Source organism: Archocentrus centrarchus, chromosome 3 (assembly GCF_007364275.1).
Source record: "Archocentrus centrarchus isolate MPI-CPG fArcCen1 chromosome 3, fArcCen1, whole genome shotgun sequence".
Taxonomy (NCBI): domain Eukaryota; kingdom Metazoa; phylum Chordata; class Actinopteri; order Cichliformes; family Cichlidae; genus Archocentrus; species Archocentrus centrarchus.
In genome coordinates, this window is record NC_044348.1 from 31,785,121 (window position 1) to 31,807,350 (window position 22,230).

The following is a 22,230-nucleotide window of genomic DNA, read 5'->3' on the forward strand; positions in this document are numbered from 1 at the left end:
TTGTTGGAAGGATTAAAGAACAGGATAACACAGACTCTGTGATCTTCTTTCTCGTGTTTCCAAAAGCTTGTAGGTTTAACTGGCGGCTAAACAGAAGCGCCATGTGCAGGTTCAGCACCTCGGACAGCTCCCGAGTCAGAAACTTGGTGGAAAATACCGGAAGTTTACACAGAAAGCGACACCTTTAATGTATCAAAGTTTTCCTAAAACGGGTTCGAAAATGTGCCATCCTCCTCTACTCTTTATGGAGTTTATCTGCTTGTGAAGCGAAGCAAACTGAAGCAGCAAGTCCTGAAAAATACCTGAAATTAGTTCACACTGACTGTTTGGCCAAGCTGGTTTAGATCCACTGTAATCCAGAGAGCTGACTTTCACCTCTCCTTCACTTCTTTTTCCTCCAAGGCCTCGTAAACACAGCGAACAGGGAGTCACTGCAGGTAATTTACATGAGTAAAAGATGGGTGCTCTGTAAGTGCTGTAAGTGTTTGTCAGGGACACATTGAGGGGCCAAGGGACAGGTGCAAGAAAAACAAATGAGACTACAGATGACAAAAAAGAAGCGAGGCCAGCGCATACATTGGCCTCCAAAATAAATATTTTAATTTTTTTTTAAGATATTGGTTTTCAAGGTCCTGCCTCAGGGGGATCCTGGGAATTAAAACATGTGCAGACTGTTTTGTTCCTGTCTACAGACTTTGGTTAAAAAAAAAAAAAAAAGAGGCTCAAATCACAGTGAAATTAGCAAAAAATTAAGTCTCTGCTGTAACTAAAGCTGTGTAGTTGCAACATAAAATTGTGGTTGAATGCAGTTATTAACTTTCTAGATTAGTTTGAACTTAATTTCAGGTAAAAAAAAAAAAAAAAAAAGAGCACTGTACAAACTGCTCTAGTCTGTTTCCCCTGTGCACCTGTGTTAATGTCAGAGAGGACAAAGAGCTCAGCTTAAGCAGATCAAGACATGTGTGTGTGTGTGTGTGTGTGTGTGTGTGTGTGTGTGTGTGTGTGTGTGTGTGTGTGTGTGTGTGTGTGCGCGCGCGCGTGCGTGTGTGTGGGCGCGCATCCGTACATGTGTGTTGTCTTTTTTTTTTGGCAGCCTGGTGTTGTTTGTAATTCGATGTAAACAGGTGGATATTTCAATTAGGGCAGGAAATGACTGCAGCACAATCAGTATAGATCAGTTGAAACACATCTAACTTCCAGTAATTTCTATCGTCTTAACTGCTCATATATGTTTTGGTTTTGCTGCTGCTTTAAACTGTGTAGTGCAAATCAATCTAGCTGCAACAGGTGAGCTTTTAACTTTTAACAATACAGCCATAGTAGTGGTACGTTATATAGCCAAAAGTATTCGCTCATCTGTCTTCACACATATGAACCTGAATGACATCCAATTCTTAATCCATAGGGTTTAATATGATGTCAGCCCACCCTTTGCAGCTATAACAGCTTCAACTCTTCTGGGAAGGCTTTCCATAAGGTTTAGGAATTTTTCTGGGAATTTTTGACCATTCTTCCAGAAGCACATCTGTGAGGTCAGACACTGATGTTGGATGAGAAGGCCTGGCTCACAGTCTCCACTCTAATTCCTCACAAAGGTGTTCTATCAGGTTGAGGTCAGGACTCTGTGCAGGCCAGTCAAGTTCTTCCACACCAAACTCACTCATCCATGTCTTTATGGACTTTGCTTTGTACACTGGTGCACAATCATGTTGGAACAGAAAGGGTCCATCCCCAAACTGTTCCCACAAAGTTGGGAGCACGAAATTGTCCAAAATGTCTTGGTATGCTGAAGCATTAAGAGTTCCTTTCACTAAGGGGCCGAGCCCAACTCCTGAAAAACACCCCCACACCATAACCCCCCCTCCACCAAACTTTACACTTGGCACAATGCAGTCAGACAGGGTATCAGACAAGTACTGTTCTCCTGGAACCGTCAAACCCAGACTCGTCCATCAGATTGCCAGACAGAGAAGCGTGATTCATCACTCTAGAGAACACGTCTCCACTGCTCTGGAGTCCAGTGCTTTACACCATTTCATCCAACACTTTGCATTACAGTTGGTGATGTAAGACTTGGATGCAGCTCGCCCATGGAAACCCATTCCATGAAACTCTCTATGCACTGTTCTTGAACTAATCTGAAGATCACATGAAGTTTGGAGGTCTGTAGTGATTGACTCTGCAGAAAGTTGGTGACCTCTGTGCACTATGCACCTCAGCATCTGCTGACCCCACTCTGTCATTTCACATGGCCTACCACTTCATGGCTGAGTCGCTGTTGTTCATAATCACTTCCGCTTTGTTATAATGCCACTAACAGCTGACTGTGGAATATTTAGCAGCGAGTAAATTTCAAGACTAGACTTGTTGCACAGGTGGCATCCTGTCACTGGAATTCTCTAAGCTCCTGAGAGCGACCAATTTTTTCATAAATGTTTGCAGAAGCAGTTTGCATACTTGGTTTATACACCTGTGGCCATGGAAGTGATTGGAACACCCAAATTCAAAGATATGAATGGTTGAGTGAATACTTTGGCAGTATGATGTATATTTATACATCTAGCTAAGCAGTAAACAGATTCATAAAGGCTGGATGAGTCCTTGTTTGTTGAGTTTTGGATCCTGTGTTTATTTAATTAATAGTGTTTTCTTAGTGTCTCCTGTGCTTGTCTATATCTTCCTCCTTTACGTCCTGTTTTGCTTTGGTAACATGTTCTTTTGTGTGTCTCTGATTGCTTTGCTTAATTTTCCCTTCTTTTCCATTCCTTCCCTCATTATTGTCTGCTCCTGCATCATTTCTGTTTTTTTTCTGTAGTTATTCCACTGAATTTTGATTTTTCCTTGTCCTGGATTACCATGCTCTTCATAAGTTTATTAAAATTACTTGTTTGTTTATTTGAAACCTAAATCTGCCTTCTGTCCTACATTTGTGTCCTGATTTTGCTGAAGGCTGCTATATGGTTAACCTGGCTTTATTGGTTTGATGGCTGAAATGTTAATTGTAGTGGTTTGCTGGGGCATTTTCTCTTTATCTCTAGAGCTGAAATGTCATGATGAACATGAACCCAGGGTGCTCAAATAATCAGCTTCCTGGTGAGAAAGTGCTTCCTGCTTTTATTAGCACATACCAGCACCTAACACTCACCACTCTGTCACCCTGCCCACAAAGAGGTGAGAAATTACCACCAGCCTCCAGCTACATCTGTTGAAAACACACACACACACACACACACACACACACACACACACACACACACACACACACACACACACACACACACACACACACACACACACACACACACACAAAACTTTTTCTCTCATTCCTCTTCATTGACTTCTTTAATTTATTCCCCTTGTTATTCATTCATTTTCGTCTTCCTGTTAAATTTCAGTGCAGTCGTCTGTAAAATTGCCACACAAAACACGAGCAATTATGCACCGAAATGACAATCTTCTCTTGCTCACTTATTAACTTTGAGCAATAAAAGGAGTTGGGGGATCTGCTTCTGGAAAAGGCTGCCTTTTTTTTTTTATTTTTTTTTCCCTGTGAGGTTTTTAGAAACAGATCTTTTTTTTTTTTCACATGGACTCTTTAAACTTGTTTGGGTGACGCCTCAATTATCAAAATAGACCTGGCATAAATCTGCCTCTGGGAGGGGCAAATCTTTTAAGAAGCCCTCCAGTATGTTTTGGTCGCACCCACACAGTTTATTTTTCGAACTAAGTCACTTTTAATGAGTGCTGCTTACAGAGTTTAGCTTTAACAGCATGAACTTGTGACTTTTAATCGATTTAACTCTTTAATTTCAAAAGGTCCCCATTACTATATTTTTTAGTATACAAAACAATATACAGGAGGAGTTCGCTAATATACACTCACTGGCCAGTTTGTTGGGGACACCTGTTCAACCATTCGTTAAACCAAATATCTAATCAGCTAATCAAAGATATCTGAGTGAAAATAACAGAGGTCAGGAGAGAATGGCCTGACTGCTTTGAATTTACAGGAAGGCAGAAGTAACTCAAATAAGCACTCATTATAACCAAAGTATGCAGAAGAGGATCTATGAACACAAAAGACATCAAACCTCAAAGCTGACGTGCTACAGCAATAGAAGAACACACCAGATGCCAGAACAGGAAACTGAGGCTACAGTTCACACAGCTTTGGACAAGAGAAGATTGGAAAAATGTTACCTGGTTGATGAGTCTTGATTTCCACTGCGATAAGCGGATACTAGGGTCAGAATTTGGCACATTTTGGGCCCTTTAGTACCAACTGAGTATTGTTTAAATATCACAGCCTACATGCATGTTGGGAACCATCCCTTGATCACAGTACACACATCTTCTCATGGCTGCTTCCAACAGGATAATGCACCTTGTCACAAAGCTCAAATGATCAAACTGGTTTCTTGAATATGGCAATGAATTCACTGTACTCAAATGACCTCCAGATCTCAATCCAGTAGAGCACCTTTGGGATGTGGTGGAGCGGGAGATAAACGTGCAGCAACTGTGTGATGCTGTCATGTCAACGTGGATCAAAATCTCTGAGGAATATTTGCAGTATCTTCTTGAATCCGTGCCAAGAAGAATTAAGGCAGCGATGAAGGCAAAAGGGGGTCCAATCCAGTACAAGCAAGGTGTACCTAACAAACTGTCTGTTGAGTGTATATCAACTGTTAGGATACATCATTACTGGCCAAATCAGTCTTGACGATTGCTCTCAGACTATTGATCAATAAATAAACATTTCCTGATGACAGTGGCTGATGTTTAAAGCTGCAAGATAGTTTGAGGAAGACCGTTTATTAAATGAAGACTACTTTCCTTTACCTTATTCAAAGAGGGAAAAATAACAACAAATACAAAACAAACAAAAAATTGTTTTTGCCAAAATTGTTCAGTCCATCAATGCAAAATTTCTCAGTTTGTGCACCCCTGATTTTAAACAGTCCAGCAGCAGCAGCAGCAGCAGTTTAAAACAGCAGAGAGAAATTTACACATTTAGAACTTGAAATGTTTAATGTAGGATTTGATATTTTATATTCAAAGCTTATTGCATATTTTTTGACACTTTGTTTCATGTCTGACCAACTTCATGTAACTTAAAGGCACCCTGTTGAGTGTTTCACCCCTAGTAACAGCATGTTGGGTAAGCTGTGAGGCTCCTGCTTTGTTTGGTGATGTGAAACACAGTAAAAAAAAAGTTGACTCACAAGTAAAAAAAAACACACATTCCAAAATACTTGTTAAAACTCGTACATTTGTGTAAATAAATACATAGGAAATGTCTGCAAGGATACACAAAGAAACACTTAATGTTGTTTATTCTGTAGTTTGATCCTGACGCTTCATCAAATTGTCATTTATAACACTTTTGAAATTGTGATATAATCCCTCTTATTGATCAGGATGACATCATGGAGCTGCAGTAACCCGACTCCTGTGGTGGCTTCACTTTTACCCTTACAGAAAGGTTAAAATCTGTGCAACACTGAAAGCATAAATCCTCCTGGAAAGAATCTGTGATTATCCTTTAAATATGTTTATATTTTTGTTTTTAGAACATGCATATGAATACTGTAATCCTGTTGTACACACAGGACAAGAAATACACTTCAGTTTCATGTCCTTCTTCACTCTTTGTGTTCTTACCTAATATCCTAATATATACAACACTATATGTGCCTGTCAACACTCTGCATGTATAAATGAGCATGCACAGAGAAGTATACTGACAGGTGTCCATTTGAATGTGTACATGCAGAGAAGAAATGGAAGGGGGGGGGGTGTTGTGTAAGTGTGTGTATGGGTGTGCTCTAGGTTTTGTGCATGTTAGTGAGAGCAGAAGTGAGAGAGAGGCTGTGAATGCCAAAGTGAAAGAAAAGCATGCAAAAGAGAGGAAGAGTGGTCTGTGTGTTATGTAAGTGTTGCGAGGCTTTTGTGTGTGTGTGTGTCTGTGTGTGTGTCTGTGTGTCTGTGTGTCTTCTGTAGGCCTGCAGATTAATCCAGTGGGTTTTATCCTCAGTGAATGGGACAGTGGGGCTTTGCAGTGATTATCCCTGGAGGCCACAGATGATTGCTTTGAATTTCCTGCATGTAGCACACTGCCATGTTTGCCTGCCTGCGCACCGTCCTGTCTGCCTACTTTACTGTCAACATGGCGACACTCAATAAAAGTTAAAAGACCATAAAATTTGAGAAGGTGCCAGATGCTTTATGTATTATATGTAGAAGGTGTTACTGGAATTATCTCTTTCTTTAATTGTGCGAAGCAGTTTAGTAGTCTGTGCTAATGTGAAGTTTAATGTGTACTTTCTTTCTGACCAGCTACTCCGCCTCCTCGTGTCTGTCTTTCCATCAGTCTGTTTCGCTGTTAATCTGAACTGTACTGTAGCCCATGTGCTGCAGCTTTCTGCCTGCCTGTCACTCCTTTGGATTACATAACAAGTAAATATCAGAATTGCAATCTGTTCCATCATTCCATCTCAGCTGAGACAAAAATGGTTGAATGCTTTTAACCTGCCCCGTCCGTATGTTTTGGCTTTCCCCAAAGGTGTCAAAATCAGAGCCTGGCATCTCCGATGGTGCTTTTTTTTTTAAATACTCGCTGCCAGGTGGGCAACTGTTTGTCTCATTGACGTTTGGCTGGGGAGTCATCTTGTTACAGGACAGTTTCTCGAGAAATAAATCAATCTGCCATTATGACAAATAAATGCAAGCAATGAGAAGGTGTTTTTAGGGTCCGTTTTGGTGACATTTCCTTGAATAGCATATAAAAAGTCTTAATATTTTCCTACACTTTTTCTCAGTGATTTTCCATGGCAGATTTCTCCCCATGTGCCCATCCTGCCTCTCCACAGGGAATGTGTTAATTCGCTGAAGCCATATTGTCACGGCAGGTGTTGCTTTGGGGCAGGAAACCAGCTTGTTTCATTCACACTCAACCACTGTGGTCAACCTGGATGCTTATCAGGAGGCTTGATTATAAAGCTGTTCTCTGAGTAGTTGAGGTCCATCCAGCATTTCTGAGTATTTTAAATGTAAAAGTAATGATTTCTTTAATTTGTCCAAACCTACCTTTGGGCCATCTAGTCATTACATCTATTGGGAGCTTTTATGACATCCCATCCTAAATCCATGGGCATTAATATGGAGTTTGCTGAAGCACTAAGATTTCCCTTCACTGCAACTAAGGGTCAAGGCCAACTCCAGTAAAGCAGCCACATGCCATTATACCTCCTCCATCACACTTCACAGCTGGCACAATGCAGTCAGGCAGGTGAGGTTCTCCCAGCATTCGCCAAACCCAGAATAGCCCATCAGACTGCCAGATAAACTGCTCCAGAGTCCAGAGGGTGTGTACTTTACACCACTGTAGAGCTTGAATTGAAACTCATGCCATAATAACTGCAGTTAGAAGAAGAAAGAGCTTTATTTGTCACATACATATACATGCAGTGAGATTCATTCTCTGTATTTAACCCATCACACACATGGAGTATGTAGTACACACAGCACAGCATGGAGCAGGGGGCAGCCAAGGGGCGCCCGGGGAGCAACCTGGGGGGGTGGGTTATTGCGTCAGCAGAGTGCTGGTGAAGTTTTTGGTAAGACTTAGTAGACGACCCGCTCCCCCACCTTAGCCACTTGGCCACCCCACTCTGTAAATTTACATGGTTTGCCACTTTGTGCAGTTCCTAAATGGTTCCACTCTGCAGTATTACCACTTACAATTGATTGTGTAATATCTTGGTGGGAAGAAATGTCACAAACTGAATTGTTGCAGCGTTGGCATGCAAATGCTCAAATTCAGTGAGCTCTTTAAAACAACCCATTCTTTCACAAATCTTTGTAAAGGCAGACTGCAAGGCTAGGTGCTTGGTTTTATACACCTGTGGCAACGGCACCGAAAATACCCGAATTCAGATTTAGAGATGTAGCCCAATATTTTTGCCCATATACTGTATTTGTCCAGCAATTCCAGATAAAAATACACCAAGAGGCAAAAATAACACAAACATGGTTGAGAGGTTCAGTTAAGTGACCCCAATTAACTGAGGTGGAGCCAAGCAGACAGCTGCCTGTGTCAGTCTTAACAGCCACACCACTTACTAAACAAACAAAACCTAATCATGTGAATTACACAAAAATTCTCCCCTGTATAGTTGTTATCAAGGGAGAACTTAGGAATAGAGTCTGAAACTGTTTGGGTATTTTAGCATTGGCGTCTATGGGTTTTTACTCTCTTTTGTAGACTGCCTCGAGTGGCCAGCAGAGGAACTGCCTTGGCTTTGTTTTTTAGCCCCAGGGGTTGCTGTTGCTGCTCAGTCCATGCATTTGTGCATGTTTTGATGTTGGCCCATGTATGCAGCAGAGGCAGTCAGGCGTAAACGGGTGGGTGAATGGTTTAGCCCTCAGGCTCCCGTCATGCTCTCTGTCCAGGTTACATATCGGCACGTGTATTTATTGCTTATAGGTCAACATGGTGGTACAGTGTTTATTGCAGGAGTGTTTTTTATGACTGCAAATCTGCAGTAAATCACTTTTTTTTTCAGTAACGGAATAACCTATACATATTTCTGCATAAGCTTCAAGTCAACCAACAGATTGATGGTCACCGTATAAATAAACTAAAACCCTTCACTGTTGTGTGGTTTTACCTGATGTGATACAAAAGCTGTCTGAGAGTGGATAATGTAATAAATAAAACGTCAGCGAGCACTTTAGCTCCGGAGCTTCTGAATTTAGGTTTGTGAATATTATACCCTCCTTCGCCTTGTCCCGCCAGGAGAAAATCAACTTGAAAAGCCATTAGTGCATGTGGGGGCTGAATGCAAGAGAATCTGAGTATGTGTGTGTTTACATGTGTGTAAAATGGAAAGGTATCAGCCTCTTCATCTTACCAGCAGTCTGTCTGACGCCAGATAGATAAAATGTCTTTGCAGGGTTACGCAGCTTTGCGTGTGTGTGTGTGTTTTGATGGATGTTGATCTTGTTGGACTTTGGTATTTTATTGATATCAATGCTATGATCTTAATTGATTCCCTTATTAATTTCTCTTTCTTTTTTACTGAAAAATTATCAAGAATGTAGGCCTGCACAGGATTTAGAACCCCTGCCCATTTATTATCTTTGAGTCTGAAACTGTTATGACCACAAACCAGCAGGAAGCTGCAGAATATTAAACATGGAGTCAAGGTTCAACGATGTACTGCAGTGTTTCTGAAACTGATGCAACAGAGGTCACAACATGAACTGGAAGACTAGAGAGGAGCTTGAACGCTAAACATCTGGGATCAAAGAGCCGGGATTGTATACAGACTGTAGATAATTAGTTGATGCGCGCCGGGTGTGTGAACAAGGTTACCGACAGGAAACGGAGAGAAGTCACACCTCAGAATGCATGCACACGTTTCTCAGGTTATCTGCTGGTATGTCTGTTTAATAAAAACTGATTTATATATATATATATACTCATCACTGAGAAGCTTTTAGCTGCAGTCTCATGTATCTACTACTGTGCAGAAGCTCCAGCGGTATTCAAGTGGAAAGATACAAAAGGTCGAATGCTGGTTACGTCTGGTTCAAATAAAGGAGGGAGTGAGGGAACAGGAGGATGTTAAATGTCATCCCCATGGAGATTTTTTTCTGTGTCTTAATTCATAATTACTAATATCACCTCTGGTACCTTCGGTGCTTTTTGGGCACTACCAGTAATTTGTGCAGTAAAAAGAACAAAAGGTTTTAAAATCTTTTCCAGTTTTCCATTTTACTTGCTGGGCTGAACTATAACCTTTCCATAAACCCACTGGCTTCACAGTCTTTATTTCAGTGCCATTCAATTCTGCATGACCAGATTTTCCTGCAATTACACAAAGAAAGGAGGATTATAGAAATAGAAGTGCTAATTTCCCCTCACACTGTGCTCACTGTCCTGCTTCCCACCACTGCTGTAACTAACCTGGAAAAATCCCCCCCATGTGAAAGAGAAGGAAGCTAAAAAAAAAAAAAAAGAAAAATCTCTCAGATTTAGGTTATCACTTCTATAAGCCTGTGAGAAACATACAGCCAAATATCTGACAGGCTGACCTGGTTTTTCCTGACTCTCAGATTCAGTGCTTCCACAGTGTCCTGATGTCCTATTTTCTTCACAAACATTGTTTATCTCCAGTGAACACGGCACTTGATTGATGGCAGTCTACTCGGTTCAGAACGGAGGCCGTTTATCACGACAGACTGACAGTCTGCTCAATGCCGAACACGAGTCCCTTCACATTTTTAATCCTGATTCTCTCCCGTGTTAATGCTGCATGGAGTGAAAAACAGTGCGGTCATGTTTTCTCATAAAATTATCTTTTACAAAATGTGCAATTATTCCGCATGTGTTTCTTCTTTCACACTGGTGCTAACAGAATTCAAGTCTGCAAAAATCCTCCTTGCAGGCGTTCGTAGGTGGTTGCTAAACATGGCTCGGTTATTCTTTGTTCACAATAAAGCTACAACTAATTTTTGATGGAAGCCGCTGATATGAAGCTACAAACCAGCACCTGATGATTGCTGTTGCTGTGTGACGAGCACGGTGAGCAACAAATCAATGTTAAGCTGACCTCAACATTTTTCATTTGCTCCTTTGACGTATTCTCAGACACACACATGCCAGTCATTCATGTGTGCCAGTGGATAACGTCAGCAAACGTTAGATGCAACTTGGTGACAGTGTAGCTAACCATGCTTGGTCATCTCGTGACCGTTCTTTGTTTGTAGTATGAATTCAGTATCAATTTAAGTTAAGGGTTAGTGTGTATAAGTTTAGCCATTTCGACTGACATGTTAGCTATCAGTGATCGGGCAAGTTCATTGTTACTTCATTGTATTTTACTAATTTAAAGGCGTCCTGCCAAACTTCACTCACGTGTGGTTAGTAAACCTCAGTTAGCTCATTCTGTTGCTCATGTTTGCACTGCAGACAGCATAAAAGATGTACGTAGCTTCTGAGCCTGAAAGGCAAAGCCATCCGGGACCCTTCGTTCTCTCCAATGGTACAAAAGGAATTCTGGTTCTATGGGGTCTCACCTCTGTAAACACTTTCCTGATGAGTTTCTGGCCTCAGCCGCTCATTTCAGGTCACACTGAATAAACATCAAGTCCATTTTGTAATTTTTGGTCATTCTAAAGGCCCTTTCACACCGGACGCGTAAATTCCGTGCGAATGTTTCGTGCGTTAAAAATATTTTTCGGACTCTCCTGTTCTTAATGCAGCCGTTCACACCGACCGCGTCATTTCACAGGATGAATTTGCGGCATTTATTTTTTCGGATCAAGTTCGATTTTTCTGACTTTCGCAAGCGAACAAACAGGACTAACCAATCAGAGTGCTGCATTTAGCAGCATGCGAGGTCATAGCTCAAAACACGAACCGATGTACTGAATATACAGTGATGTGGGAACAATAAAATCATAATATTTTACCTCAGACACACAGCTACACGCTGCTCCGGGTCAGTCGGCTCTCTGATATTATCCTCTGCCTCCTCACATGTGATCCCAACTCTGCCAACAAGAGCTCAAACTGTCCCACTGACATCCAGAAATTTGAGTGAAAGCATCCGTGATGCAGCTTCAGCTCCGTGATCAAACCATGAAACTCTCCCTGCTGCTGCTTTCTTATGAGTTGGATGAACCCATAAACTCTGTTTCTTCCTTCTCTTGTTTAGAAACATCAGGAGCATTACATCATCACTTGATGTCGACTGCATTTTTTTTTCCACCGTGCGTTATATAGGGAGGATTTAGTCACAAAAACGCAACGCGTCCGGTGTGTATATAGGTTACACGACAGGTTCGCATCCGAAAGATTCGGAATTTCGTGTCGTTTTTACGCAACGCATCCGGTGTGAAAGGGCCTTAAGAGTCAGAAAGGAGGATTGTCCCATGTGTGCTCATTAGCCAAGTCATTAAGTGCGTATTTTCATAGTCAGATCCACACCTCATTTGTCACATGGGGTTTCAAAACGCCAAGATAGTGACAGAGAAAATTCTCATCTAGGTTTATAATGGGACTTGACAAACCAACGGTTGACGTCACGCTGAATCCATCCATCTTTTATACCGTCTATGGTTTGCACATGGCACATGCTCACGCTATGTCTACAAGCCAGCATCAGTCGAAACTTTAATAAGACACACAAACCCAAAACTTTTCTACACCTCTGTAAGTCCTGTATGTTGTGTATCTTGTACACAACATACAGTTGTGTATCTTTGTTTGGTCATTTAGAGGCTATGAGCTGAGCCATCCATTGTTAAGGTCTTTTTGGCTGATACTGATAAAATATCACAAATAGGTGATTTACAGAGGTGTAAGTCCTGTATGTTGTGTATCTTGTACAACAACTGAGAGAACAGCTGCAAATCTGAGTATTATTGTGAGTGCAACTCATTTTCCCTGACTCTCAGACTCAGTGTTGCCTTGATACAGTTGTGATCAAACGTTGACGTCACCATCATGGTAATTTTGGGCTTTGAAAGATCTCTTAGAACTGTTCTTTTTCCAGGGTGGAATAATTGTACAGCATACGTCTTCAGTGGCTTTAAAGAACAAGAATTGGGTGTTTGAACTTATTTAGGTTTTCTCTAATCTGCACAGGGTCAAACTTAAATATACAGGCTCAAATATATATACATACACCCCCACTAATATTTGGTTAAATGTCTCTTAGCAAGTTGCACCTCGACTAGACACTTTTGGTAGGCATCAACAAGCTGCTGTAATTCTGGCTGGATCTTTGACCTCTGACCTCTGTTAGAATTGGTAGAATTCATTTAAAGTGGGTTGGTTTCCTGGCACTGACCCGGCCTTTAAGCACAGTCCGCAAATTTTCAATAGGGTTGAGGTCAGTGCTTTGGGAAGGCCATTCCAGAAGCTAAATATTAGCCTGCTTTATCCATTCTAAAAACAGTTTTTATGTGCGTTTGGGATCATTGTCCTGTTTGAACACCCAACTGTGTCCAAGTTTTGATGTGAAGTTGAAGAATTTGGAGGTCCTCTTCCTTCTTCATTATTCCATCCACTTTGTTCAGTGTACCAGCACCTCTGGCAGCAAAACAGCCTGTTACATTCCCCTAAAGAGTCCAGGGGGTTTGGGGAAGTAACAAAAAGTGTCCGGGTTGACAGAAAGGTGACATGAAGGCAAAACTGTTAAAATAAAAGATTTGCATAATGCTACCACCACCATGCTTGACAGCTCACTTTTATTCCTGCAAACCTGCAAACCTTATCTCCATTTGTTTGGTCATTTAGAGGCTATGAGCTGAGCCGTCCATTGTTAAGGTCTTTTTGGCTGATACTGATAAAATATCACAAATAGGTGATTTTGTATTCTGTATGCTCTCACATGACTCCTGCTCCCAAAAGCTGTACAAACACCACAGCAAATATATAAATAATCACTGGTTTGTATCCTAAATGTATGTTTGTAATTTGCTCGTGCAGCATTTTGAGTTCTAATATCAGCAAGATATGAAAATGTGCTCCACTTTACCCTGTAGGAGATCATCTGGAGATGATTCACACACGGTGTGACAGACACTTTATATTAAAACAATAACTCACTGAAAACAATATCATATGAATGGACTTCCAACCTACCAGCCATATCTCTGTGTTTTCATTATAGGAAAATCTTTTTATTTCCAAAGTGAATGTATTTTATTTTTCATACAGACAGATGCTTTTCAAACTGTGTTTTCAAAGTGGGATTTCTGTTTGTGTCCTTTAACTGGATTTCTTTTTGTTGCCTAAAATAACTCATTGCTGGACTCTTCCATAGTTGTGCGTTAATCGTGACAGTCCTAATCCATTCCCCTTCTGGAGCTTTGCTGCTGCTCTTTTCTACTGGACTGTCTTCATATTTATAATGAAAAATGTGACACAAATCTGCTTCTGAAACACAACTTCAACACTTTCTGTGTTTTCATTGCTCATCGAGGTCACGCCCTTCTTTTTTGAAACCTTCTGCCATCCTGTTTCCACTTCTACCTTTAACAGCTTTCAGGATTAATGCTATTAATATTTCAATCAATTATTCATCAGTGACCTTTCAGTGTCTTCATTTAACTCCACGTTCATCCATTATACTTAGTTTTGATGCTCATTCTGCTAAATATCCCTTTTTCCTGTGCAGGAAATGACACCAGCTGTTCACGTGCTACACCAGTCAGCTACAGATAAAGTAAATACTGTGGATTGTTATCTAAGGCTTTCATAAAATATGCTTCCTCCATCCTGGACAAACACTGTAAGCATTCATTGAAAGAAAAGGCGTGGAAAGAAAATGAAGCAAAATAGAGAGAAGACAGACTGAGGCGCGATAGTGTGTGTGTGTGTGTGTGTGTGTGTGTGTGTGTGTGTGTGTGTGTGAGGTAGAGCAGAGAAAACAGTGGAGACTAAATCCTCTTTCCCCCCCTGACTTTAATCTCTCCATGGGCTGAGCCTGGCAGTTCAGACCTTACAGCAGCTGTCAATCAAGATGAGTGACGGGTGGCAGGGCCGCAGGTGGGGGTGGGGGGTGTTCAAGGCCGTGTGTTATGACAACTGTAGGTGTGTGTCTACAGTAAGCTTGTTAAAGTGTCAGAGTGGGATGGGCATGGATGATGGGGAGGGGAGAAAAACTAAACTGATGAAGCGATGCTTCGACTTTTTGTGTGACGTGAACAATTCAAAAAGCTGATAGGCAGTGGATGCCCTACACGAGCCTGCTGTTACAGGTCCATTATGCTTGTGTGGCCACTAGCTGCTCTGTCTTTGGACTCTTATTGACTCTTTACACTGACTTCTTTTATATGTTTTTAATTAAAATATTTTTGTTGCCATGCAAATTGTAACACATCAGATGTATATTTAATTTTCATGCATTATAGCATTATATTGGCAGATTGATTGTCCATCAATTCATCCATCAATCTATCCATTTTCTTAATTGATAATCTAATTCAAGGTTGCGGGGGGTCAAGGAGCAGGTTGTTTATCTGCAACAGAGCTAACACAGAGAGACAGACAACTATTCATGGTCATAGTCATACCTATTTAGAAAAAATACATCTTTTTTTTTTCTTTCAGCTCTAAATTTGGTTATTTTTCAGGTTAGGATTTAAAAACTTAAAAAAATAGAAAACATTTAGCTGAGAGGAGCTTGCCAAACTAACACAGCTTATATGTTAGGTTAGTTTTTGGGATTTGTTGCTATTTACCAAAAAAAAAAAAAAAAATAGTAAGCTTATCAAAAGCCAGCCTTCATTTTCCCTGGTGACTTTGCACTCAATGGCAGACAGGCTGATGCTTAATTTATGCTACCAAGATTGTGTCCATGCGTATGTATTTGCCTGCAGAGAGCCTATGGAGAGTGTTTTCAATCACTCCAAATGAGCTTCTGTGGTCCTCCAAAATACCAATATTGGTACTCGACATGGATGGCACTGTGCCTCCTTTCGAATGTTGATTGGCTGACAATTGGGCGACAACAGGGAAGAGAGTGACAGCAGAGTTCAGCAGGAATGGAAGAACTATGAAAAAACATCAAAGTAAAATAAAAAATTTTAAAAATGATAGTATGTTTTTAATACTTCTGCTCTTTTTACATTATAACTACGCTCTTCTCTGTGGCTGGCTGACAGACCAACAACTGCACAAGCAAGAGTAGCCCACAGACTGTACCACATATTTTTGACACTGACCCTATTTAACACTCACTCGCGCATGTAGACGGGCAGTCCATAACTGCCAACAGAAGTGTTAGCGTCTATTGCTCTTTGGAATTTGTGCATACATCTCTGCTGATTGGGTCTTCACACTATAGATGGAGAGGTGACTGGATGCAAGTTAGTTTCAACAGAAGCTGGTCATGTGATTCTCATGATTAGCACTGTTGTCGCACAGCAAGAAGGTCCTGGGTTCAAATCCACCATCTGGCCTTTCTGTGTGTTGTTTGTATGTTCTCCCCATGTCTGTGTGGATTCTCGCTGCACTCTAAAAAGTGTATGTGCAGAAAGTTGAAGTCATTTAAAATTTTGAATGAAAATCTAAATTTTTGCTTTAGCCGTGGAAGAAATGGAAAAAACAAAAGAAGCAGAAATGTAGATTGTTTTCACTCAAAAGTTTAAGTGACTTCAACTTTCTGCACGGACACTTTTTACTGTGCGGGTACTCCGTTTTCTTCCCACAGTCCAAAGACATGCAGTTAGTGGGGTCAGGTTAACTGCTGTGAGTGTGAACGGTTGTCTGTCTCTCTGTGTTAGCCCTGTGACAGGCTGGCGACCTGTACAGGCTGTACTCTGCCTCTCACCCTATTATAGCTGGGATAGGCTCCAGCCCCCCACCCCGTGACCCTGGAAAGGGTAAACATGGTAGCCCATAGTATATTAATAGTATATATTAGCCTAGCTAACCAGCAGTCTTTTGATCTAGAAAATGAATGGTTGTATGTAGGATATATTAAATACACAGTTTATCATTCACTTCAGTATCACGATTAACATCCACATGAACTGTATTTAAAATGAAAGTATACTGCAACATTAAAAATGAATAAACAAGATGAGTTTAAATTGATAAAATTAAACGTTAGAACACTGACAGTGATTTTAATCACTCAATAAGGAGGGCAAAAACGAGAGCAGCCTCAGACAATATAACAGGAAGCAAGATGGAGAGGCTGTGCTATGTGTGAGTAAACAGGAAGCACTGCCACAGCAAAGAGATAAGCAATGAAGGACTGATCAATAACACAGCAGAATGTTAGACTGGGAAGATAAATGTGTTGAAGAGCAACAGGAACAGAAAACATGGAGCATGTGAGAGCACAGGTCTCACATGACTTAGTTTATTATTTAATTCAGGTAGTGTTGTTTTCAAAAGGTTTCTAAGTCTTTCATTTCAGGATATGATGAAAGAAAGTTTTTTAAATTAATGCATCGCTAGAACATTAATAATATTTGATAACAGGAGGCATGGAGAGTCAGCACAGACTGATTATTTCCATTTAGAAAATTCGGATTCATTTTTATATACAAAAGTAATCCTAATAAATACAAATGTATCCCTGAGTGTCAGCGTTCTTTTTTTTTTTTTTCCAATAATAATAATAATAATAATGATATAAATCTGGTTTAGCTGGTAAAATCTTTAGAGAGACTGTTTGGGGAAATAACTACTTAACAAGAAACAGAGTTACATAAATAAAATGTAAAATGAATATAATCATTCAAAGTCATTGAGAAGAAACATTAAATTACAGGAGTGCAGGAACTCTTATCTCCCAGTTAAAATATTTTCCTTCTGAAATCAGAAAAAGGATCTAAGATTACAGCAGTGAAAATGCAGCTAACATAGCAACAAAGCAGTTCAATATTAAACCACAAATATCCAAAACTCGAGGAAGACTTTCCTGCTTTATTTCCTAGTTTAAAACACCAGTGGTATAAAAGTTGAGCATAGCCACCGTGATGCCACCCACTGGTTTTCGACATTCTGAAGGTTCAACGTTAACATTTTGCCAGAGTGCTAAGTTTCTAGCTATCTGTCATGTTGTGGAGTGTAGCAGGTTAGGACTCAATACAAGACATGGTGAGACAGAGTTCAAAAATAAAAGTGGAAGCAAAACAGTTCAAAAAGTAACAAAAATCCAAAGGTTGCAGGGAAGCAGACAGGCAGGTACACAGTTCAACATGACAAAAGACCAGACAGGACACACCGAGGGTTAAAGAGGGAAGTGGAAACAGCTGGGCAACAAGGCACAGGTGAAACTAATCAAGAAGAACGAGACAAGGAAAGTAAAATGAGAATCAAAACACAGAAGTCAGTTACCAAAATAAAACAGGAAGTCACTGACTGAACATAACAAATGTATACGAAATAAATTCTAATGAGAATACTAATGGAAAATAAATAAATAACCTGAAACAACAAACTAAAGCCCAAGATAAAAAGGAATGTGAAAATCAAATATAAACCATGAACAGACTGGAGCATCAAATAATAAACAAATTAAACTCTGGGTCAGAGACCCACTGACTCTAACAAGCTTCCTTGATTACTAAACTTCATTCATAAATTGCATAGGTGCAATGCAGAGACACACACTGGCTAATTGGAGCCAAGAAATGGACTAATGAAATAACAGAATTTCACTCAAACATGGACACAACTCCTTGGATGGCCTGAACCACACAGCACAGCTCGTCTCGTGGCAGTTTGTGAAATACCCAGAAAAATAAATCAACTTTTTCATGTTCATGGACACAAATTATGTATTTTTTTATGGTCAGTAATGCATTTCAATAGGAAATAGATTTCGTGTCAGAGAAAGCAGAGAGGTGTCACCATGGTAACAAGGAAACAGTTCTAAAAGATGTATTTAAGCCCAAATCATTATATTTTTCCAAACCATCCAAGTAATTTTTAATGCCTAAGCAGCATATTTGTAATTAATAACATATTTAAGAGTCTTGCAACTAATCTGTGAAAAACTGTAAAGTGTATAATTTGAACTTGGTCTCACACATGAATGTCAAGACAGCGAACTCCTCCTCCTCCTCCTCCGCACTGTCTTTCAGAACCAGCCTAAAGTGGCACCTGGAGGAACTGCAGGTTTTGTTTTTTTTATCGTGGTAAAAAAGGAAAAAGTAAAAAAAAGCAACCCCCCCCCCCCCCCCCCCCAAAAAAAAACATCAATGAAGTACTTAAAAGGCAACTTCTAATTCTAACCTAGTTAAGCATCAGTGATTTCTGCTCAGCTCACATGTTTTTATTTCCCACTCTTTCATAACCTGAATCTTACTCATCACTGCTTTGTTCACCTGTAATGTTGCCAGTCTGTGTACTCACACTCATTCTGCTGTTTAGACTCATTGTTAGCAGTTCTGCAGTACAGCATCAGCCACGTGGCTGAAATGTCAACATAAATATTTTAAAGTGAAACCGCATACAAGGCAGAGCAGACAACACACACACACACACACACACACACACACACACACACACACACACACACACACACACACACACACACACACACACACACACACACACATAGCATGAAAGAGGAAAAGAGGCTGTTTTTTTTCTCCATCTCTTTTCCCGGCGCATGTTCAATTATTAAATGCTGTGACGACTCCATGGGGATCGAGTCAGAGGCAGACAGACAGACAGAAGGTGGGGCAGAACAAGGAGATAGTTATCAAGCATCCAGCCGTGGTGCTAATTGACCTCATGTCTGTTCATTTCACAAATCTTATAACAGGATCTGATTGATGGATGGTGAAAATGAGCAGGAAACTTACTTTGTAGGTCTCAAAAACGGGTTCTTTGCTAATTTACAAGCAAGTTAAGAGTTTTACATCGTCATAAGTCATCAAAATGAGGACGTCTTACAGTGAATGTAGAACATGACAGTTCTATAGCACAATAAAATTATAAATCCAATTTTTTATTTTGCAGTGGCATTCTACTAAAGATTCTCCACCACAAAACCTCACTGAGTGCAGAAGTCGGCGATCTGTTGGTCTCTTTGCTGTACTTTACACTGCAGCAGAGTAGACTGCACAAAGCTTTAATTTTCCCAGAGTTGAAACCTGCCGGGTGGTTACATTTAAATCAGCGATGAGCCGTATCAGAACAAAAACTTGTCAATATGATTTGTGCAATAGAAAGAAAAATGCATTAGACTTATAAATGAGCTCTGATTGGACCAGATCTGATTATTTGCCTCATTAATGTGAGTGAAGGAAACAAATGAGTCTGAGCTGGTTTCTTTTGTGTCCTCAGCGCTCGTCAGCTTCATCCCGACCAGCAGCAGCAGCAGCAGCAGCAGGATCTCTCTCTGTCAGACTGCAGAGTAACAGCCACATATATTTTTCATGGACCATAACTCTGGCTCCTCTGTGTGTGTGGCTGTATGAAAAACTGCCTGGCAGCACATCAGAGCAACAAAAATAGACCCCTGCCTCCTTTCCTGATACTTTTTCTTATAACTAGAATGATGGTGCTCCTCCCTCATTCATCTTAAATAATTACTGATCCCAGAGGAAGAAGGTCAGGGTTAGCAGGGGAGCAATTTCAACTCAGGCTAAATTGTATTCCTACTTTTCCAGAATCCTGTATCACTTTGCATGTGCTGAATTGTGTTTTCTGCCCCTGAAATAGGCATGTGTATGTGGTCACCGGCTTCACCACTGAGCCACCCAGGCGCCCTCTAAAGAGTTCTTTGATGAAACTGGTTGCCATCAGTGTGTACTGTATAGGAACAAGATTGAGGTTCTTTTTTCTTATGATCTCTATGTGGACACTGACATCTAATCCAGGGGTCTATGTAATTAAAAGGTTTCCAGTGATTTGAGTGTGCATATAGTTTTATCTGATACATCCCAGGACAAGGAAGCAGTGCTGCTGACCGTAGTTTTTTCATTGCAGAGATTAGAGATTACTGCTAACACCTGTACCTTTGTTTGTCTTACTTTAGTTTGCAGACAGGAACAGAATTAGGTGACCTTTAAAACTGTGGGACTGATGTTTTCTTGTATCATCTTAGTGCATTTAAACCTTGAATTAAGCTGTTTTTCTCAGTCCAGATGGGTTATCTGTTTATGAATGACATGCTAATGCTAGGTGTAAATGGGGTATTAATTGTGCTTTAATTTGAATGTGATCAAATGAATTAATTAACAGTGCTGCTCTGCCATTAAACTTTTCCTCCAGAACTACTTTTTGATGGACAACTAGCTTAATAACGCCAGATCCCCCCTTCTCCCACACCTTAGCCACATGGAAAAGAAATAGCAAAAACATATACTACATGTGTAAGTTTTAGATCTGCAGTACAACAAACTGCACTGTGTATTCTGACATCTTTCTATCAGAACCAGCATTAGCTTTTTCGACAGTTTGAGCTGCAGCAGCTCGTCTGTTGGATCAGACCGCAAGGTCCAGTCTTCACTCCCCACGTGCATCAGTGAGCCTTGGCCACCCATGATCCTGTCACTGGTTCATCACTGTTCCTTCCTTTGGCCACTTTTGATGGATAATGACTACTGCAGACGGGGAATACCCCACAAGAGCTGCAGTTTTTCAAATGCTCTGACCCGGTCATCTAGCCACAACAATTTGGCCTTTGTTAAACTCGCTCAAATCCTTCCGCTTGCCCACTGTGTTTCAAAACTATTTCAAAATATTATCAATATTTATTTTTTGTTAGTGTTGTGGGATTTTTCGTGTGCACGCAGATGTTCGATCAGCAGTAGGAGTAATTGCATTCAGCTCAGTTTAACTCTGTGTGATGAAGGGAATGCAGCCCTTTCATTGGCTGGGAGCCAGTCCAGGACAGCAGGTTGAAGGTGGCTCCTGTAAATGCTCTGTAAGGTGTTTGTTGTATTTCTCCGGTGTAGTTTGCATTCATAAATCTTTTGTCACTCAAACTTGGACTGAATCCTGAAGCAAAACTCTCCCACTAATGACAGCATCGTGAGTGGTTATTGTTTTTTTTTTCAATCTGAAGACTAGCTAATATGGTGAAATCTGATTCTTTCCCAATGCTTCAGGTGCTGTTCAAAGCAGCTTTTAGCCAACAGATTTTGTAGTGTTGTTGGTGCACTAATTTGCCCCTCTCCTTCTTCTTCTCCTCTCTATTTCTTCCAGTTTTTCTTCTTTGAGGTCAAAGTTCAACAGTCATCATGGCAGACGAAGCGGACATGCGCAATGAGCTGGCCGATCTGCAGACACGCGCAGACCAGATAGCTGATGAGGTACAGTAGAAGACACATTTTTTTGCTAAAGTGTTCCTCACTTTTTGTCTTACACATGTTGTTACAGTGCTGGAGGGAACCTCTGTGAGCCACAAGCACCGTGTTAAGACTCCTCTAAAAGCTCAGGATCAGCAATTCTTTTATATTCTTGGTATTGAAAGGTGATATCCTTCAGGGCAAAAAAAATACACTAATTTTTTTTGTGTCTGTGACTCAGAATGGGTGGTACAGGTACACGGTGTTTCTTACACATAGAAATTACTAGGGTGAGCTGCCCGGGTATATTAACAGCTGCCTGGGTATATATTGCAATTTATATCTATCTTTTTCTATTGGTGTGAAATGAAGATGTAATCAGTTCACTCTATTAGCTAATTAGCAATCTCATTGTACATCCTGTATAATGACAATAAAGACATTCTATTC

The 22,230-nt window shown here is 40.5% G+C and overlaps 1 protein-coding gene across 2 annotated transcripts in view; it reads left to right on the top strand.

The window, feature by feature from the left end:
• LOC115801149 (synaptosomal-associated protein 25-A-like) overlaps positions 1–22,230 on the top strand; it is a 44,163-nt gene that overhangs the window by 446 nt on the left and 21,487 nt on the right. For both annotated transcript variants that reach the window (XM_030758884.1, XM_030758877.1), the window contains exon 2: positions 21,698–21,804. In XM_030758884.1, the coding sequence (XP_030614744.1) occupies positions 21,733–21,804 (72 nt within the window). In that variant the 5' untranslated portion in view covers positions 21,698–21,732. The remainder of the gene's footprint in view (positions 1–21,697; positions 21,805–22,230) is intronic.